Here is a 20,647-nt window from a genome sequence, read left to right on the forward strand (position 1 = left end):
TTGTAACTAGTACGGCAGCTGTTGTGTTGTGACGAACTGCTTGTCTAGTTGATGATTTTTGCTAACACAGTGACAGTGATGTCACAAGGCATTGATCGGTTACTTGACTCCAAAAGTTGACTGCCCGAACGTAAAACATGTCGGAGCGTGTAGCCCGCTGCTTTCTAAAATAGCGTTAAATAGCCGCTCCTATTGCCTTTTTCAAGCAGATTATTATAAATCACATTGTGTATAGAGTTCGCAACGTACACAACAGTTTCATTGTACACGTTGTAAAATTCGCTTCTGCGCTCTTTAGAAACTTGAAACCACCGTAATGTCCGACGACAGAGCGCGCGATTACCACTCATTTTAACTCTTAAAAGTTGTCCGTGAATGGGTCGTGTGTTCAAAAAGTGAATTACACACACAGCTTCACTGCGTACGTATCTTAAGCACCACCGTTATGCTGCCGCCGTACCACGCAGAAAAGCTAGCTTTACAGTTTGAAAAGAGTTCCGTGACACGATTTAAGGCCTGCAGTGCAGCACGTTTTAAAGCACTGGGATCGCTTAATTTTTTGCAAGCTTTCTACTGAGCTAGACATCCAACGACATTAAAAACAATATATGCTCACCTTCCCTTGAAACAGAATCGATCAGCCTATTGCACATATCGGGCGGAGGACTTTGTCGTGAATACTTTTACTATACTTTTATCAGGTCATCTGCCTTTCACTACGGCACACAGCGGTAAATCCTAACGTCATCTACGACATTAGGCAATCTGTAATCAACTAAAGAAAGCTAGATTATCCTATGAATCTTTTTAAACAATTTTTCCATTCTCTTACGGAGGCTAGAAAAGGGAAATTTATGCCGTCGATCTAGCATTGCAGCTGCCACCTATCCTCGTTGTTTACATTTCTTGCACCGCTCCTCCTCTTCTAGTTTCACTATTCAAACGCAAAGCATTCGCACATATGTTTTCTTTTGTTTATTTGTGAATTTATTCATTTACCGCCAATACAAGCGCTTTGTGCCTGCCGAAATCGCAAGACAAGCGCTGAACAGATCACAGAAGCAGACGACAGCGAACAGGTTATAACTAGCGCCACTCTGCTCGTACGTTCTTTCCCTAGCGGCGAAAGGGGGGAACTAGACCAGGCGTGCTGGAGGAGGGAGATCTGTGCAGGTCTGGAGTTCAGTAGGTCGTGATTACAACTAGGTTACTTAAAAAAAGAAAACGCTGCGACTAGCGCCATGGAGGGAGTAAAGCAGAGTACTCCACGTGTTACGATATGACACGACGCAACGCGTAGCCTTTCCGCTAGAAAATGTTTGGCGCTTACATAGCAACATGCAAAAATACTGCATGCGCAAAAATACATTTGAGTTTTTTTAAAGAACAGTTAAGTATTATAGAATGTTTAGACAAAATTTGTTTTTATATTTAGGTGATTGATTTATAAAATTTGTTAGGCGTTCATAGAATGCATCGTTTGCGATGCTAGCGCTAATAGTAGTCGGAGCTGTTGTTTTTTTCCGGTTAGTGGGATCGTTGCACTGGCTCTCGCCTTGAAAAGTAAAACCGAAACAAGCAACAAAAAAGCCGGTAGCGTCTGCCGCGCCACCTACGCCGCATCTCTGGTTCTGCGCGCTTGTGCCGTCCCTGGGTGGCCATTACTTGGCGAACAACTCCCTTGTGTCGGCTGCGAACCCGCCGTGTTTCGTTGAGTTCGTGTGCTTCTTTGCGTGTGTTGTGCGTGGTGCGACTCGTGTCGAAATTTTGGAATGATGGCCGATATTGCCAGCTACGACGGGCACGCCGCGAAACGGCAGCGCACCGACGAAGGCCGGGTAAGTGTCGCCCACGTTGTCTCTTCTCGCCGGCGATCGCGTCCCGCGATGACAAAACCGCTTTCATGCTCGCCGGCTCGGAAACGCATACGAAGCGTGCTTTGATAGGCTTAATGCCGGCCGTCACACAATGTGCCTTGTTTCGGGCGTCCCTGTTTCGCCGATTTATTTTTCTATCGGCGGCGTTGCTATCTCTTCGAAGGACGAGCACGGCCAGTCGTGGACGGACCGGACCGATGGAACGTTTGCCGACGAGTGTCGACTTTTGTTCGTCACGTTGCCGACGGGGGAACAAACAGTGGCCGCGAGTTCACAAACTTGGCGCTTCCCGATAGGGCGGCTTTGTCGAGGGCGCCGGAATCCTCGTGGTAATCGCGGGCCTATCACGTTGCTCTCGTATTTGTTGTTTTTCGTTTTTCTCGCTTTTCCTCGTGACCGGCCGTTTGCATGGAACTACATTCGCTTGATAATGGCTGTTTCGAGTTAAACGCACGGGGAAATCTCCAAATGCAACTTGCCGCCCCCGCCCGGTCAGTTCGCTTAATGCATTTTATTATTTTTTTTCTGTTCAGCTCTTGCGGTCGCCTTTTCTTTTTTTCTTCTTTTCTCAACGCGTCCGGTCAACGTCCTGCTGAGGCCGTGTCGGTCGCTCACGATTTCTCACGGCGGCGCGCGTTCTTTCGCAGCTACGCTCGGAGCGCAAGCAAATAAAATGAAGGCAGTTTGCGTTAGGAGCTTTGCCGTTAAGGGCCGACGGAAGTGTGGCATAGTTGGCGGACGGCTGTTTACGGCCACCAGCCAACCAGAGGCAGCTGAAAAGGCGCCACTTGATAAGATGTTCGGCCTTACGCGTTCACCCACGATACGGACAGGGTTATTTTAACCTCGGTGGGCTCTTCTTTAAGGGGCGTCATATCGGCGCGATCTCGCTTTTGTTTCTTTTTCCTTTTAGTTTTTCGCGTCTCTGCCGGCCCCGCAACACCTCGTTCGGCACAAGCCACTTCGCTTGTGTTTCGAAAATAACCGCAGTCACCCAGCCGTATTGCGTACAGTGACTTGGCTCCTTTTGTGTTTTGTGACGGAACGCCCGTTGACGGGGTGACGCCTGTGTGTTTTCAGGCGCAGCGGTTCTCTTGGTGTTTTTTTGTCGTTCGTAGTGACCCGACGTTCTCCCTGCCGTAATTAAGCGTGCATTCAAGGGACGGCATGAAAGACGAGGAAGCTGGCGGCACTAGCTCGCGCGCTCTGACTGCCCGGCGCTTTTAAACGTCCCGGGTAGGCTTTTACGGCATGAAGAATTCGAAGTTGATCGCAATTTTAGCGAGGGCCAGGGTGAGTAAAGTATCGACCTGCAAAAAACTTCTTCACGGCACGGCACGAAGCGGGACAAGTAGACCCACTCCCTGCCTCGCCCCTTTTTTTCTTTCGCCTACGTCTGCTAGCGTTAGTGCCACGTTATAACCGGCTAAAGCTGTTAGCGTCGTTGTTGGTTACGACCGGTGAAGAGCTACGTGTTATTTTCCTGAAATGTTGACGCCACTTATCAGAAAGTGAGGCTTTCGAATATTTTCTTTCGACTGTGGTGAAAAGCTGTACCGGTATCGGCAGCGGTTGATGAGGCAGCACTGTTGACTCTTCTGCCTGTTTCCTCCACATGCTACAGATCTGTAAATATGCTTTCTCAGGGCTCGGAGCTGCGGTTACGTAATATAATCACACTGGCTGATGACCCGTCCATTCGAATCATGATCCAGGACGAACCGCGTACATTTTGGCGCCCCCACGGGCGTGCGGCAACGCATGCGTTGTTTAAATGAAAATTTCTCTGCTCCCGAAAACTCGCATTCACGGCAAGAAAGGTCGCGAACACCCCCGAAGCCACTTTGGCGTGACCAGTCTATCTTCGTTCGTGACTCTTCGACCACAGCAGTGTTTTCTTTCTATTTTTTCGCGTCATCGTTACGCTTATCGGTGGCTGCTGTCAGGTTGTGAAACAACTTGGCATCGCTTTCGAATATCTAGTCTCCTCCGCGTATCTTGAGCAATCTCGCTGCTTCTGGGTGGACTTGTGTCGCCGGGACGATCGTGGATCTGGTGGGTCGGCAACTGAGGGGCATGCAAAGGAGAGCAATTGTCGTGAGCTCGCCCCCCCCCCCCCCCCGCCTTCGCCTTGCGCGCTGTTTGATGGAACCTTGTCCTCGGGATGCGGATTGCGCTTGGCCACAAAACTGCCTTTGTTTTCTGCACTTGGCAGACGCGCACGGCCGCCTCCCGAACAGCTGGCTTCCCTTCCATCACAAAAGACAAAGCGTTTTTCATTGTGTTCCGTTGTTTTGGCCCTCCTTTATGAGGTTAACTGAACGTGCACGATTCTTTTCTGTGCAGTTTTTTTTTTTAATGTTATAAAGAGAAAACAAGCTAGCGTTGGCGCCTGTCTTCTGGAAATGTAGGAAGGGCACATAAGCTTAGGAAACGTGACGTGTACGCCTTCAAGGGATCAAAATTCTCTTAGGACGAACTGAGCGTGATGCCAGTTCGAGACCGCGGTTTGACGGGTTCTTTGCAAATCCGCGCCTTGCGTTGCTGACTGCACGTTGTGCATTTTCGTTTACTAAGCTGTGTAATGCGCACCAGACACGCTTAATGATTTCACTGTCAGTTGGCTTCATAAGCCGATTGATAGACTTCAAACGTTTTACTCTCTCGGGATGCTGCCTGCTGGGCCCATTGTCGTATAACACGGGTATGTGAACGTGTGGAGCCAAGGATGCATTACTGGGCCAGGTGTGTCTTGTAATTAAGTCAATGTTGGCGAGGGATCTCAAGGTTACAATACGCGGTGCCGCCGTACCAGCTGCAAACGGTTCCTTCGACTCATGCGACGACAGCATCGTTGCATTGTAAGATTATAGCTCCAGTTGCTTTCATCCGATACCCATATAGGCTCACTTAACCTGCGGTACTGCGTGGGCTGCTGGCAATCTGCTGCAGATGACGTCGGAAAGCGAAGGCACATGTAGAGTAATTGCGACGTGTTTCTGTCGTGGCGTGACTGAGCAAAATTGCGCTTCCATTAGGAGACGTCGCGGGAAGTAGGCCGGGCTGTAGTCGAGACGGAAGTAGTGTCCTATGTGATTGCCAATAAAATGCGGATGGCCACTAAATAGTACCGTGTTTTCGTCGTGATAACAGTGCGTGCCAACCTCGCGGAGTGAAGAGAACGGACGCGCGGCTCCAGAAGCAGTACGTCTGGAAATGTAGCTCCCGCCCGACAGGCTCGCGGCCGCTTCCTCAGGCGGACCCGATCACAACGACGCAGCATCGGTGTTGGCAGACGAGTTAAGCGAAAGCGCGCAACATGGGAAGACGGTTGAAAGGGAAAAATTGACCACCTGCTTGTAGTAAGAAGCCACAAAGAAAAACAATATGGTATATGCACTGAAGGTTGGCCTCGGCACCTGTCGCCATATTTCTGGCTGCTCCGCGGCAGACGACAACGTGCTCTGCCCGTTGTTGCAGTGCAATGACTTTGTTTTATCGAGTGTGGTTGCGATTATACAAGAAAACCGGTATTATATGTTTCGCTGACTGTGCTGTGTAAACTTGACATATAGTGGGCTTCGCCAGAATACGTCCATCGATCTCCGAGGATGCGCTTCCATGTCAGGACGCATTAGAAGTGCATGGTGTGGTTCGTGCGCTTGTACCAGCAGATGAAGAAACGAGCACAAACGATGACATCATCGAGGGCGGATTTCTAAGACTCGCCTACGCGTAGCCGAATGTGTGAACAAGCACCTTCGATTACGAGCTGTGCAGGTATTGTGTATTGAACGTCGTGCGACTTCGGCAGCAGCCCGTGTGCCTGCTGCGATTTCTTCCTAAGTGCATGTGGGTAGCGTTTACAGCAGAGGAAAGAGCTGTACGTTTTAGCTACCTATTCAATCAGCCCGACTCTCAAACCTGTACACCCTACTATGTAAGTAGCCGCAAGTACGCAACGCTTATGCCGTCAGTGGGAAGCAGCCCACGCCGAGCCGAATCAACGGATGGGGTGCATTCGCATGTTTTTGCGGTCTTTTTGTAATCGATCCGACTGCACGCCGTTTGCGTCTGGGACATGCTCTTTTAACAGTGCGAAATCACCTGGGCGTTAAACGTCAACGGGCGCGACGCTGAGCTGCAGCATATTCGAAACATTGCTATCAAACCCATTCAAGTGCGTGACCTCGCGAGTTTGATCACTCCTAATCGTATGAGGTGAAACTTCGTGGTGGCCACATAATCGTCGTTTGAAAATCGAAGATAGTCGTATCAGCTAGCTCACCATTTTACCACCGATCGTTTCTAGTCTAGAATCGAGCAGCCGACGGGGCAACAAATAGCAATAAGCGAGATGCCCAGCTTGATCGTCACAGTTTCAGGCCTGCGCGTCGCCGCAGTCTCCGGCAAAATAGCTAACACGCGGTTATGCTTTTACACCAGCCTGTCAAATACCGTGGATATAATCTGTTCATCTTCGCTGCAAAGGCTACCTTCGTTCATTTAGGAAGAAGTCCCTGCAGGCATACGGGTCTGTTGCTGAAGTCCAACACACACAATGCCTGAACAGCCCGTAATTGCAGATACTTGTTCACACATTCGGCTACGCGCAGGCAAAACTCCTCCTCGAATGCTCACATTGGTGTGCCGTGCCGTGCATGTTCGCACGGTACGTTCAGCGAAACTGTAACACCAGTTTTCTTGCAGAAGCGGAACCACACGCGATAAAGCAAGATGCCTTTGCACAGCAACAGCGGGCACAACACGTTGTCTTCTGCTACGGAGCAACTACAGATATGGCGATGGGGCATCGCAGCCGAGCTAGCGCATATACACCCTAGACAGATTTCTCAATGTGAAAGCCCGAGGGGTTTTCATTGCAGCTTCGTGCTGCAGTCGGGCGGGGTAACAATTTTTTCCCTCTTGTGAAGCTACGGGGATCGGACGAGGATCGCAGGGTGTATTGGTAGCATGACATGGCCGCTGGCCACCCAGGGTACCCTAGGGTGCTGCTGGATTAGGAGTTGTATTTGTAACGACTTGTTGTCGCTTGATCACGCCAAGCGGCAATTATTGCTGGCATCAGACACTGAACGCTACGGACGACAGGAGATAAACATAATCGAAGGAAAATAGTTCTTACGATATAAGAACTGCGGTCCTATATACCGTTTCATTCATAGCGTGCAACACTACGAAGGCCAGATAGACATGTGTGTCCGCGACCAAAAAATAGTGCACCACATAATATAGGTATTTGTAGGCACAGCCTTGTGAAGGTATGCGCCATGTAATAGTGCAACATTGTGTTACCATCGAACAACCGGATTGACACGTTTCTGCGACCAGCGGTCGTTGCCAAAACACACTGCGTCACATACTGGAAGCACAAAGGCCCACAAACAATGCGTACCTCTAAGGTAACCTTTCGTTTTAATTGTAATGTGTGAAGTAGTAACGTCGTAGAAACCGTCGTAGATAAAAATACAAAATCAGAGCAACTGTACTGCGAAACACGCGGAGTGTCACTTCTATGTTCGGACTATTTGCATAGCCCTGCTAAGTATAAAGTCTGAGCCAATCGGAGCGGCCAAGTTAGCGAATTCAACAACGTCCGTAATTGGGGCTTTGCATGCTGTGGGACATGAGCTTTCGTGCCCGTTCTTAGCTGTTTTGCGCAGCGTTAGTTTTTCGAACCGCTAGGTGCGTTGTCCGAAATTGCCGCTGGTTGTGGCGCTACTGTTCTTCAGGGTTGAGAGCAGCGAGTTGCGGATGTAAGGCCGCGAAGACTTGTGACGACGACATTCGACTCGTGTGCGGCGCCCAGATAACTTAGACCGACAGGCATCTGAGCAAGTGTCTAGGGGGAGCTCACGGTGATATGGTAAGGCAGAGGCGACAAAATCGTGTGCATCCCGAGCGCCGACTAGGCGCTTATGTCGGCCTACTTGTTGCGTCTGTGTTTAAAAGCCTTCCTTCCTGGATTGCACGAATGCGCCGGTTTTTTTTTTTTTTTTTAGGGGGGGGGGGGGGGGGGCCGTGCGCGCCCGCCGGCGCCGCCTATGTCTTTTCCGCGTTGCTCGTCGTGCTCGCTGCGGCGTGACGTCCTGCGCCGCGGCGGGCGCTGTCGTTCGCCAATTTATTTGTGGCTTTCGAGGCGCGCGCGCGCGCGAAAGGAAGAGCGTCGTAGTCGGGGAGCGTGGCGCCGTTGCGACAGCTGGCATTTGACCTTGCCGACTCTGTGCGCCTGCAGTTTCTGCGTGGGGACGTGTACGCTCTTTGTTCGCCCGAGTCCTATTGAACGGGAAGCCAGTAGTAGTCTCGTCAATACAGCTGTTTTAATTTTTCGCCGTCGCAACTCGTCCGTTCTCTTTGCTCCGGCGTCTCGTCGCTTCCAAATGGAGAGGCGTAAATCACGTGGGGCCACCGTGCCGTTTCGCTTGTCACGGCGTTGCGTCGGCCGAACTCGCTCCTGAGGGTTGATTTTCGTTCAAAGGGGAACTCCGGCCGATGGGCTCTTTCATTTCTGTTTAGGCCCGAAGCTCTGCGGTGTTTCTACATTTGATTGCTAAACGAAAATTGGAAGTGTCAGCTGGTGAGGCTTGGGATGGTCTAAGTCCGTTTAACGAACGTATTGGGTTCCCTTCCGTCGTGTAGATTCGCCGCAGTGACCGAGTTGCTATGTTCTACTGCTGAGCCCAATGTCGCGGGTTTGATTTCTAGACTCGGCGACCCCATTGTTCTGTGGGAGGTGGCATGCAAAAAAACCACTCGAGTAGCGAAGACGGAGCTTTTGGAAGCTAGAAAATGACGAAAATGGAATATTTAAGTAGCGACATCTGTTGTGCACTGTGGTACCTCTCGGGTTACGTCAGCACTGGCTTGTCCGCAGATAGCGGCATAAACATGGAGAAGGAAAAAAGGATAGGAGGGAGCATACCGCTCTGCGATTGAAGCCAACTACTAGATGTCCCAACATGTGATTGCACGTGAAAGTGCGCGGTTAGTTTAAGTGTTCCCACTCTGCAGGCAGAGCCACAGCGGGGCAGCTAAGCAGAGCCACAGCGGGGCAGCTAACAAGCGCGCACCGACTTAAAAAATACTGGCATAGCTACTGAGAGCCAAATGTCTCGGCAAATCTCTATTCTTGCTCCATGATCACTCATGCAAGAGGCCACGGGTTGGGCCACCACTGCGTCATCACCGAGCGTTCGCTTATACCCCAGTCACATGAGCATGCGAAAGGTCCTTTAAGTTAAGGAGCATTGAGCTTTCAAAGGCACATTAGTTCAAGGGATATATGTCGATGCTACACGGTCTCCAGGTAGTCTCCTTAGACGTTTTTAACAGAAACCGCAACATATCCTTAGCGCTGCCATCGCCTCGAAAGCAATAAAAAAAATATGGCCCAAATGCATCTTATAAGTTTGTCACATATTTTTCAGCAACATTTATTTTTCCTAATAAATAGAAACATCAAAACAACATGCACACGTAGTAAAGGCATTAGTTTACCACATACAGATGTATTTATTGTAATAATGGCGACCATGTGTACCGCTTTGTACATCGCACGTTGGCGTCGATTATTTGTTGTTGCATTTGCTTCAGATCCTTTGTTTTATTCGTTGTGGCTAGGCAGCAGTAGGTACGCGTAAATGCGGTAAAATGAACTACAAAACAAAAGTGATGAGGGAAGAAGACTCGTAGAAAAAAGCCGAGGAGTCTGGGATGCCTAGCAGCCGCTAACCAAAGAACCAAATCGCACATGGCACCCGTGTTGTGTCGATGTTGCTGCTGACAACAGGCTGTGCTGGCGTTGCTGTACCGGCGCTTTCATGATGGAGGTTGCGGGTGTCCTGAAAGTGTTTAGTACTTTAGTAATAGTATTCAGTACTTATGAGCTCGTTCTGAAGAGGTAAAAATTGAACTTCCATATTTAGAGATTATTCTGCTGTCGGACGCCCTCTAGACTCGAGAGTATTCCCTTAAGGTTTCAAAAGACGAATGCGCACTCCTTTGGCTCAAAGCTCCCTTCCAGTGGGGCTCCTTTGCTGTGCCCGGGTGACAGCGTGCATTCTCCCTTGAAGTAAAGGATCCTTCGTTCAAGACTCTGAAAGTGCCTGTGTGACTGGGGTATTACTCAAGGCTGGCTGCGTGAATTTTCTCTATTTTTCCCTCCTCCATAGGCATAAAAGGAGGTTACATCAACTCGTCTGTTTTAGCGCGGGTAGTTCAAATTCAGGAGTATAGCAGCGGGACTTTTGGGGGCAATTTTCTATGCGATGCAGTGAAATAATAGTACACAGTAAACAATGATACACTTATAGGTGGATAATTTATCTAGCTTGACCTAATATCACTACAAAATATTTTCCTCTAGTGTCGTTTTAAAAAACATGGGGTGCACCTAAACGCTACAGCCTCCATCATAGCCCGGTGTGTAGTTTGGTTATTGGGGTTGTTGCTGCATTATGTTCTGTAAAGTTGGCAAATGCTTTAGGCACAATGGTGGAGTTTGCTTATTTGTTGAGTTAACACAGCTCCTCTTGGGCATTTCCTTAAAGGTAGTCTTAACTTATCACACTGTGGCTGAGGGGTTTGAACAGGCAGCTCTTCAGGCTGCTTTTACACTTTGAGGCCTTGTGCCGTCATTAAGTGTGGATCATGAAAAAAATGTGAGTACATTTCTTTTCTACCATAATGTTAGACTGTTTTCATACTTTGTTTGGACACTGTCAAGTGGCGCCTACAATTGCTTGACTAGCTTCTATTTGAGCACATTCTCCAGACTCCTGTATCTTGCTGAATACACTTTCATGGGGAGTGTTTTATTTGCACCTTAAAAGACCTTGAGTTGTGGCATGGCTGAACCTGTAATTCTGTCTAGTGATAGTGACCCATGCATGTCATTTTTTGTAAAGCTCTATTTTTTTGGTGAGCATCTCTGTTATCAGTGTCAAACTTGAGGCATTTCTTTTTTTATAAGTTTGCTTCTGCACTTCTCTTGCTCATCTGTACCTAATATAGGCACACGTAAATGCATCCCTTCTTTAAGTAAAATTCATTCAATGTGTTGGCACTTAATTTTTTTTTTCCATGAATGTGCTCATACATTTGTCTATTGACCACTGCTTGTGGTGCTTAATAGCACTCATGAACTGCTAAATGCAACTCTGCCAGTACCACACTTACAAATGCTTTGGGAGTAAGGACAGCACCAACGATGGAGAGGCGTGTGTGTGTGTGTGTGTGTGTGTGTGGGTAGGTAGGTAGGTAGGTAAAGAATGGTACGAATGTCATAGATGTGCATCTTCTTGCATCTTGTTCTGTTTGTAAACGCACGGAGCATGTGCAGTAACCTCTTTTTATAATTGTAAAGCTAGCTTTTCTGCAAGACAGTTTAGCCCAACTGATTCCAACATATAGTAATTTCTTCAAAGAGCACGTGCAAGAACAGTTTGCTTGTATTATGACATGACAAATGTAGACATGGCTCGTGATAAAACCACGTTTTTGTAAGCTAGCGCCCGGTCTTCATTTGAACGACGCAGCCATTAATTGAATGAATGTTCAGTGCAGAATTACAAAAAGGATTATTCACAGGAAAGTAGGATTGGGCCACACTTTTTTGATGGAGAGCAGCATATATAGGCAGATCTTTGTTAACTTTTGTGTTTTTGCTGACCTTTTTTGAATTTTTTTCCCCTCCAGGATCGTGGTTATGGAAACAACCAGCAGCAAGGCTACAATTACTACAACAATCAACGAGGGGGAGGTCGAGGGTAAGTGACGATTTTGTATTTTATTATTATTATTATTATCAGGCATTTCAAGTCTATGCATTGTTTTTGTGGCAGAGAGCAGGGACCGCATTCTCCATTTATCACATGGACCAATGTTGTCCAAATTGTGTCTCACAGCTACACGGGCTGCTGCAGTAGATCCAGTAGGGGTCGTAAGGTGCTGAGTTCTGAGTAAAAAGGGAGCTAGAACCTTGCATATGTACGAAAAAGCATAGAAGCATATATGTGCAGAAGTTTCTGGATACCTTTTAGTAGCATTTGTCTGCTTATGCTCGATAAAGCAACCGTTAAATGATTTTTTGAGACTATTGGTTCAGTGCGAGGAAGACATAGTATGCACACGAGTTAGGCACACACTGTGCTGAATTTGAACAGATTTCGTTAAGAAAAAGGGACCGGCATAAAGTCCCAGTTGGCTACCAATAGTTGTGAACCACCAAGCTCAAGTTGCCACCCTACTGGCTTTTTTTTTTGTTTTTCAGTTGAGCTGTTGGGTAAACTGCAATCTATTCACATGTTGTGCTTTTTAGTTTGAATCCACAGCTTACTAATAATAGTTACAGGTGCACAACACTGCCCCCCCCCCCCATTTTCTTTGGAACAGTGTTGCAATGTGAAGACTTGAACTGGTACTGCTAGATAAGGTGTGAGAAAATTGGACATGAAGAAAGTTCGTTCCCGGCCACAATATGTGTAAGCTTTCACCTAGTCAAGTTGACTGAGTTCATATTTAAGGAGAGTGGCAGATTATGGCGGCCTCAACAGTAAACTTTTCTTTGTCTGGCCCTTCTGAGAAATATTCCAGTGGCTTTGGCAGAATGTCTGGCCTGGTAAGGTAATTTTTTCAAAAGCATATATTCATTGTTACTAAAAAAAATGTTGGTTGCTGCAGAAAACAAGGTTGGACTTTCTTAATTTTTCGTAGGTCACTAACATTTGAAATTTCGATGTATTATCTCATATTTGGGCCATATTGCACAGGAAAGTTCTAAACACTTCTTTAGTATGCAGTGTAGCTCTTTTTCCTGAGCATGATTTAACTAAGGCTATCATGCAATAGTAATGCCCACCTTAATATTGCACAAGTGCAATTTGCTGATACAAGTTAACTTGATATTGCTTTTTAAGTTTACTTTAAGACCAGGCTTTCATGTGAAACCTGACATATGCACAGCATGGCATCATGAAAATGTGATGACAGGCAGTGAAATTGCACTTATTGCTACAGTTTATCAAGCTTTCGTGCATGGCAATTACTAGTTCAGAAGTATGCAAATGACTCTATTGCCCATTAACAGGGATTTGGGCTTAACTGAAGATGACCTTGAAATCACCTTGCTACTGCAAAGCACCTTTGCACTTTTGGAGCACATTAACTGCCTGCACAACCACGCTTGGATTAAGACAGAAGGGGCTAAACCAGTAGGACATCCTTTTGTTCATTTTTTATTTATTTTATCATTGATGAATTGATAAGCATAAATTGAGTCTGTAGGTTGTAGAGGATTTTGCTTCTGTTATTCTTACTGGACTCATTTTGGAAGATGAGCTTAAGCATTTTATATTTTTGCTTTGCATTAGGCGTGGTATTTTGTTGGATCATATTTTTCGGTAAGTATTTGTTGTTGTACTTTTCTTACGATCAGTTAACCTCCTAGCAATATGGCCCTTAGCCTTGTCCACTTATTTTCTGTCGCGTACATAAAGTTCTTTTGATGTAAGCAGGCAGAAAAAAGAAATCTTAACATGTAGCATAATAGCACATTTTATGAGGTCAGAGATTGGTATTTGAGTTTCGCAATTTGTAAACATGTTGCATTGATTGTAGAAGCAACAATATCCAATGGCCAGCATTCACTGTTCCTTGCCATCACGAACATAGTAATAATAATAAGCATATGCATTTTGAGCTTTCATAGCTGGCCATGATTGGTCGGCATTTCTTGAGCTTGCAAGAGCTATTACAGGCATCTCCGTTATGGTGGTAGAAGAACTGAAAAACACTTTTGCCGACTGATTTAGGTTCATGTTAAACAGTTCCCGTGTTACCTAAATAATTCAGTTCCTTGTGGTGGTGTGCTGTAAAGACTAAACTGAAACTTGTTTTGACGCTGCCGATTATTATTATTACTATTATTGGAATTTTGTTGCAGCAAAGGTACTGCTGTTGCCAGCTTAATATTTGCCGAAAGTCCTAGGCTAACATAATAATGCAGGACAATCACTTTGATAACACAGATGTTGAGGTTGACTAGTGGATATTGGAATTGATGGCAACTCAAGGGGGAGACAGAGTGATTAGATAAAGATGGCTGTTTAGGCTGGCGATGGGTGTACAGCAATGCACATTGTTTAGTGCTTCCAAACCATTGGCACTTTCGGTGTTACTCTGTTCTAAATAAAGGCAAAGCTTCCACGATGTTAACTTTTAATGGTAAAGCAGGAAGATGATTTCATTCGCAAAACAGATCCTCTCAGTTTGGGTGTCTCTTGTTGAAAAGAAAGCGTGCCACAGAAACTGACTAGTCACATTATTTTTTTCCAACCATGTAAAAGCAGTTGCTTGTCGTCATCATCATGGTTGCTTAACCCTTTTAGGACAAAACACAAGAACATATTAAGGAAATGTTTATCTTCAACATGGGCAAAATACATTGAGAATAACAATATTCAGCGAAAAGAAATAACATTCTGCACAAACTATTGTGCAATAGGTGGGCAACACCAGGTAGAACATTGGAAGGGAGCTTAACCTCAAGCTACATATGCCTTTGTGTGGAACTTGTACAGAGAATTCTTGTCAGTTCTAAAAAATGAGGTGTACATTGCATTTGCTTTACATTACCATTGTGATTCTACTGCAGCTGGGGATTTTGCACTGATTTTTCACCACTGGCTCTGCTTTCACAAGAAAGCAGGTCGCTCGCCAGACTTGCTCTTACTCTTCAAATGATGTTTGCTGCCTGTCATTCAGTGTTGGCCGAAGACATTTAGCCAGGAACTGCTTACTGAAAACGAAAACTCCTGTAGAAAAAAAAAATTTCTGGTGTGTTCTCTGTAGGCAATCCTCGTCTATAAAGGGTTAATTTTTGTGATCTTACTGCCATCGGGGTGTATCATGGTAAGAACACACTTGCATCTTTAATCTTAAACTTTTCATGCGAACAATAGTGTAAGTAAATCTACTCTGTGGCACATTTGAGGAAGTATTATTTGCTGTGAACATTGATCACGTGGAGTCGTGGCATTGTTCGCTTCCCATTTGAAGTGCTTATGATCGCCTGAGTATACAAGGGCCAAGTCTGGCTGAGTATACAAGGGCCCTTGGGGACAGTTAATAGTAATAACAATAGTGATATGAGCCTTGAAGATCATTAATAATAGTAAAGCCATAATCTAAAGTCTTAAGTTCGTTTCCTGTTCCGACATTGGCACCACTTTCTTTCTCCTACACCATTCTGTTTTAGTTGATTGAATATTAGTAATTTTTTTGCATGATGTATTTTTTTCCCGTCACACTTTAAGTAAGTCTGCTGACGTTGATAATCCCATACACATTTAAAACACTTGCATTGTAGAGCCCTGAAAAAAGAAAGGGGGCAGCAGTGGAGACTTTACATCTTTCCAGCTGCACCCCACAGCAACTACCTTTCTGTAGCGCCTTCATTTGTGCAAGGAGAGCTGTGGCCATCAATTAGAATCTCTGGAACATAGCTGCTCAATGTGGCAGTTCACAATCAGTTCAGGGAATACAGACCAGTGCATACCTGCCAACTATCCCGAATCTTTTTCACAGCTTATGAATTTGGGCTCATACTACAATTCAAGAATTGGTTTTCTTGGAAGTCTTCTGATGGGGAAAGAATACAAGACCAGGGATTTTACGAATTTTAAAGTTTGCAGGTTGGCACATATGCCAGGTTGTTGCATTTTAAACACCCTTGCCGGAACATCTTGACTGGTTTTTTTCGATCAGTCATGCCAATTCTATCTGTGAATGCTTTAGTGGTTTGCGTTTTGTGAATTTTTATCATGAAAATTTCCCTGAATTTCCTTTTTTTCCTCTCTCTTTGTGGCAGGCAAGAGGAAGAGAAGCCCAACCATGTGCTTCTGATGACCATCCTTAACCCTGCCTACCCTATCACAGTGGTAAGACTTGCTTCTTTAATTGGGGGAATGCAAGCATTGGCTCCCATTAAAGGTGGCATATGATAAAGGATTGTGTAGTAACGGGTCCTCCTTGGGAGCTGTGTATGGATGTCTACACGAGTTGTTTAGGCAAGCAGACCAACTTTTCGGGCATTGTCTCATTGTTTGAGGAGGTTTGGCAAATTTTCTGTATTTTAGCACTGTAAAGAACATGATTTCTGCAAGGTTGTAACGAACGGTAAAATTGTAATTTGCCCGAATGGAGCACAAAGCTACAAAGGAAACCTATGTGTTCGTCTGAAAAAAATGTTCACAGTTGAGGAAAATTTGTCGTGGCTCTACATGAGCCAACCAGGAGGATAGCAGATTGCAGTGCGAAGGTGAATTACACCTTCCATCTTGCAGGATTCCACAGGATTGATTGGGCAAGAGTGTAATGTTCAAGATTTTTGCAAGTGCTGCACAAGCCACAAATTATAAGTGCCACTTGTACTCTCAGTCACATTATTATCTATGATTTATCCTGGATGAGGCACATTCGTGTGAAATCGCTCAGTTCTCTATACCGGTGTGAGGGAATTGGCCAGGTTTTTAAGAAAACAGTTTAGGTTTCTGCTAGGAATGGTATAGTAAATGTGCTGCATAATTTATTGCCGTTCGAAGGAGAGCATACTGCAGATTTTAGTGCCTCTGGTCTGCTTGTGCTCCGCAGGCACAGCTACCGTACAAGTGCGCATTGACTAAAAGCTACCCGGAGTTGAGCATTGTCGAGCAATATGCTTAGACTTGGAGGTCACGTCTGGCCATTCTTTCGAGGGAATGTTTTCATGGAGTGTGTTCTTGCCAAGGCTGGCTGTGTGGCCTGATGCTTCTTCGGATTGCTTTTCATCTGTCAATGCATGGACCTGGACCTTCTTTCACAGCTTAAAAAGACTCTTAAAGAAGAACCTTGATTATATCACGACCAGCATTTCAAGAGGACGACATCCTAGTCTTGACATTTTGTAGCTGATTGAGCACTGAACATGTCATTTAGGTCCCACGCACATCCTATTAACTAGTTATTGAAAAGAAAATATAACATTAATATTGTATTTACTCGAATCTAGGCTGGCCCCAATTGTAAGCCGACCCCCGAATGTCTAAAGCCAGGAAAAAAGAAAAAGAAAAATTTGCCTCGAGTGTAGGCCGAACAAAAGAAGTGAGGACAGTGTTCACAAAATGATAACAGCATTTATTTAATGTGAACATGCTGAGCTCACTCTACGTCGTCACCGCCGCTAGCCTCGTCCCTATAGACCGGATCATACGTAAGCTTGCAGACGCACGCAAGCTCGCGTCCACTCGCTCATGCATGCACAGACAGGCGGTGCGATCTCGGTGAACAGCACTCTGTTATTGCGCACTTATCTTCGTTATCGCTGCCATCTTTCGTTGCGGCACGCACACAAGCATCTCCCGTTGCTCATTCCAGTGACGGACGTTTTTCTCATCGATGCTGAAGTCCCGCCTGGCTTACTATGCCTCTGCGGCTAGTACAACTATTCGTTTGAAAGCAACACTTAAGTGGCATCGCCTGTTTGGTGCCATTAGGATAACGCCACGGAGCACGCTGATAACATAGAAAAAAGAACCCATTCCGATACAACACAGGTCAAAGCGACGACATCGGTTGTGTACTTCAGTTGACTACTAGCCCGGCTAGTAGCGACTGCGATACTGACTTTTCTAGATAGCGCTAGCTATGCACCATATTTATCGTTTTCAGTTACAAACTGACGCATTTATTAAAATACTCAAATCTAAGTCGACCCGAGAGTGTTTTGTGCGATTATTCTAAAGAAAACTATCGGCCTAGATTCGGATAAATACGGTACACTTGATCTAATTAACAGCACTTAATGATTTTTTTCCCCTTTCAAAGAGCTTTAATGCAAAGGGTTTTATTTAGAGTTTCATTCATGCTAATGTGTGATTATAAAAGCGTTAAAGCAAAGGGTTTTATTTAGTCTCATTCATGGTAATGTGTGATTATAACTTGTGCTTATTTTTTCTCTATGCAGTATATATTTATCACTTTTGAAACTGCCTGCTTTCAAGACTTAAAGTTCTACCCGGCATATTATAGCATTAGTCCCAGTACATGTTGGAAAAGAAGTGTGAATACAGTTCATTTGTCTCGTCTTTCATTAACACTATTCTCAAGCATGTATATATCGGACTCCCTTCATCGACACACATCTGTTTGGGCAGGAATTGCCACGAAGTTCTCGGAGCACTATTCAAGAGTGTTGTCTGTGCGACAAGTTATTCGTACCAGCTGTGATCGTGCGTAGCATAGGAGCTCCTTTAAGCAAGTGTCACCGAAGGACAAGCAGAAAAACAAGGCGACAGGCAGTCTTGTTTTATGACTGTTGTTGGACACGTAGGATTTCCACGAATGCCTGCGAACTAGCTTGAAACAGCTGTTGGATCCTGTTTCTATGCTATGCGTGCACTGAATGTGCAAAAAAAGTGGAAGGGGGCATGCAGTGGTGTAGCTAGGTCGTCTGGCACCCGGGGCCCTGCCCCCCCCCCCCCCCCCCCCCCCCCCGCCCGGGTGTAGTCAAGGAAGTCGAGGATATGAACAATTTCCGGGTGTCTTCAGACGTATATGACAACCCCCCCCCCCAACTGGCCCTTTGCACCCGGGCCCCCACCGTTGCTACGCGACTAGGGGCATGCGAGAAAGGTTACTTGCTGTCAAGTTACTTGCTTTGCGTTTTCACAATGCGAACGAACCAGCATACTAGCAAGATAAGTTGAATTACTTCAAGTGTTGTGCCAGCAAATTCATAGATGTACGCTTGCCTGTTTCCTGGTTTTGATGTTCTTTTTCATTTCTTTAATGTCTGCTTTGGTTTCTCTCCTAATGAGCTCTTGAAAAAATCTACTCGGAGCAAGTAGCTCTGGGAAAAAAGACAGTGCCATCCACTATATTGCAGCAGTGTGCCACCAGTGGGGTTCCTTTAAAATAAAATTTTATTGTCGAAGAATGAAGTTTGCACAAGTCTGAGAATTAAACTCATTGAACCACCGCGAGACTGCGTTAGTTTCTCCCACAACTGCGATGCTTGCGAAAGGGTGCTTTCTCAGCCTTTTCATGTGTGTCTGCAACTGATCTATTGTTTTCAAAGAAAGTCAAGAAGATAAAATAAAATGTAAATGTCTTTCATTTATCGTTGTAAGCTGAGCTATTCTACATTGACCTCAACCATGATACGGAGAGGGCACAATAAATGAGGCATGCATGGACTATCAGCTCACTATTGTTCTTCTTTGCTGTTCTGCATTATTGAGCGTGCCGATAGCCAGTGTCTGGGTTGTTTCCTTTTGCACTCTCTGTGTCGTTTGTTTCATGCTTTGGTCAAAACATTGGATTTCGGCTTCCTATTGTCGCACCAGTGATAGTCAAGGGGTACTTCAGAAAATCGCACAGCTATGAGAATCGCGTACGTGCTGTGGGAAGAACATAACGCAAAAACCTCGGGTGTCTTTCTGCGTTCTTGCACATGTAGCAGCCAGTACAGTGGCAACACCTTGCACTGGTTGTGGCAAGGGAGCATGGTGCTGTATAACTTCACATCTTTAGTTCAAAAATTGTTAGCGCTGCTTGTTGATGTCACATGAGTGCTTTTGTATTGCTGGTGGCATGCATTGCTTACCACTATTATTCGAAGATACACATGATATCTTGTAGCATATTAATCTATATTCTAATTCATCTGCAGTTTGACAGCTTTTTGTTTGGATGTTCTTGTCTGCTCCACGATTGATTTTTTATTACAGTGATGTGTTGTTTCACTGCAAGTTCCATGCATTGTGTATGAACAGACCCTTTACTTTTATAATTTATTTTTGATGTCAAACAAGCTGGCATAGCAGGTCTGTAAAATCTGTCTTGTAGTTCTTGACATGTTCTTTTATTTGTTTTTTGTTTTCCTCCTTTCAGGACGTCATCCACACCATCTGCACTCCAAGTGGCAAGGTGATGAGAATAGTGATCTTCAAGAAGAATGGCGTTCAAGCAATGGTCGAGTATCCTTTTTTGTTAGACTGAGTATTTTTCTTTTGAGTGTTGTTCCCACCCATCACTAGCGTCTTCATCGAGATCAGGTCAACTTCCTGGTGAGTGCTTTAAATTTTGCTTTTGTGCACGAAGTCTCTTGCAGGGTGTCTGAAATACTCCGGAAGATTTTCAGCTCCGGTCATCGGACTATCTAATGCTCGGCGCTGGCTGAATCTTTGACGTCATTCACGCCGTCTTCTGTGATGCACGTCAAGTCGCCACCTGGTGAACTGCGCATGGTGCGAGTCTTGCGAACCGCACCGTAACACGTGCGTTTTGCTGGCATGATTGTCGACTGTTAGTGTTTGCGAGCGTAAGTTGAGGGATCTTTAAGTTCTCCCACCTTGTCGAATTCGCCATCTTGCCCGCTTTGATGGGCCCAAGAGGCTCTGCCACAGCCTCTCTGATTGGCCCAAAATGCAGACGCGGCGGAATTTTACGGCGTCTAGTAGAATAGCGACCCTGCACGGTACCTGTAGCAAAAAGAGGCCGCGGGTTCCTTCTCGCCGTGTGCACGATGTGTCGTGATGAGGAATTGGCTGCGTGGAAGCTCGTCACGTACTGCGTGGCGAACCGGCAGTCGAGAAGAGATTGACGTACAGGGAAAAGAAAGGGAAGAGCGATGTCACGGCGCCTGCGAGCGCTTATCTCGGTCTCCCTGTTGTCTCTCTTGTGGCGTCGTCGCAGACGCGTGCTTACCGCCC

The 20,647-nt window shown here is 45.8% G+C and overlaps 1 protein-coding gene across 3 annotated transcripts in view; it reads left to right on the forward strand.

Annotated features, from left to right (window-relative positions):
- The first annotated feature begins 1,629 nt into the window (after positions 1 to 1,629).
- Positions 1,630 to 20,647, forward strand: part of sm (heterogeneous nuclear ribonucleoprotein L) — a 183,859-nt gene continuing 164,841 nt past the window's right edge. For 2 of the 3 annotated variants that reach the window (XM_050180373.2, XM_050180374.2), the window contains exons 1-4: positions 1,630 to 1,838; positions 11,595 to 11,665; positions 15,766 to 15,835; positions 19,827 to 19,912. In XM_050180373.2, the coding sequence (XP_050036330.1) occupies positions 1,773 to 1,838; positions 11,595 to 11,665; positions 15,766 to 15,835; positions 19,827 to 19,912 (293 nt within the window). In that variant the 5' untranslated portion in view covers positions 1,630 to 1,772. The remainder of the gene's footprint in view (positions 1,839 to 11,594; positions 11,666 to 15,765; positions 15,836 to 19,826; positions 19,913 to 20,647) is intronic. The other variant, XM_050180376.2, reaches the window with a different exon arrangement.

This window comes from Dermacentor andersoni, chromosome 7 (genome assembly GCF_023375885.2).
Source record: "Dermacentor andersoni chromosome 7, qqDerAnde1_hic_scaffold, whole genome shotgun sequence".
Taxonomy (NCBI): Eukaryota; Metazoa; Arthropoda; class Arachnida; order Ixodida; family Ixodidae; genus Dermacentor; species Dermacentor andersoni.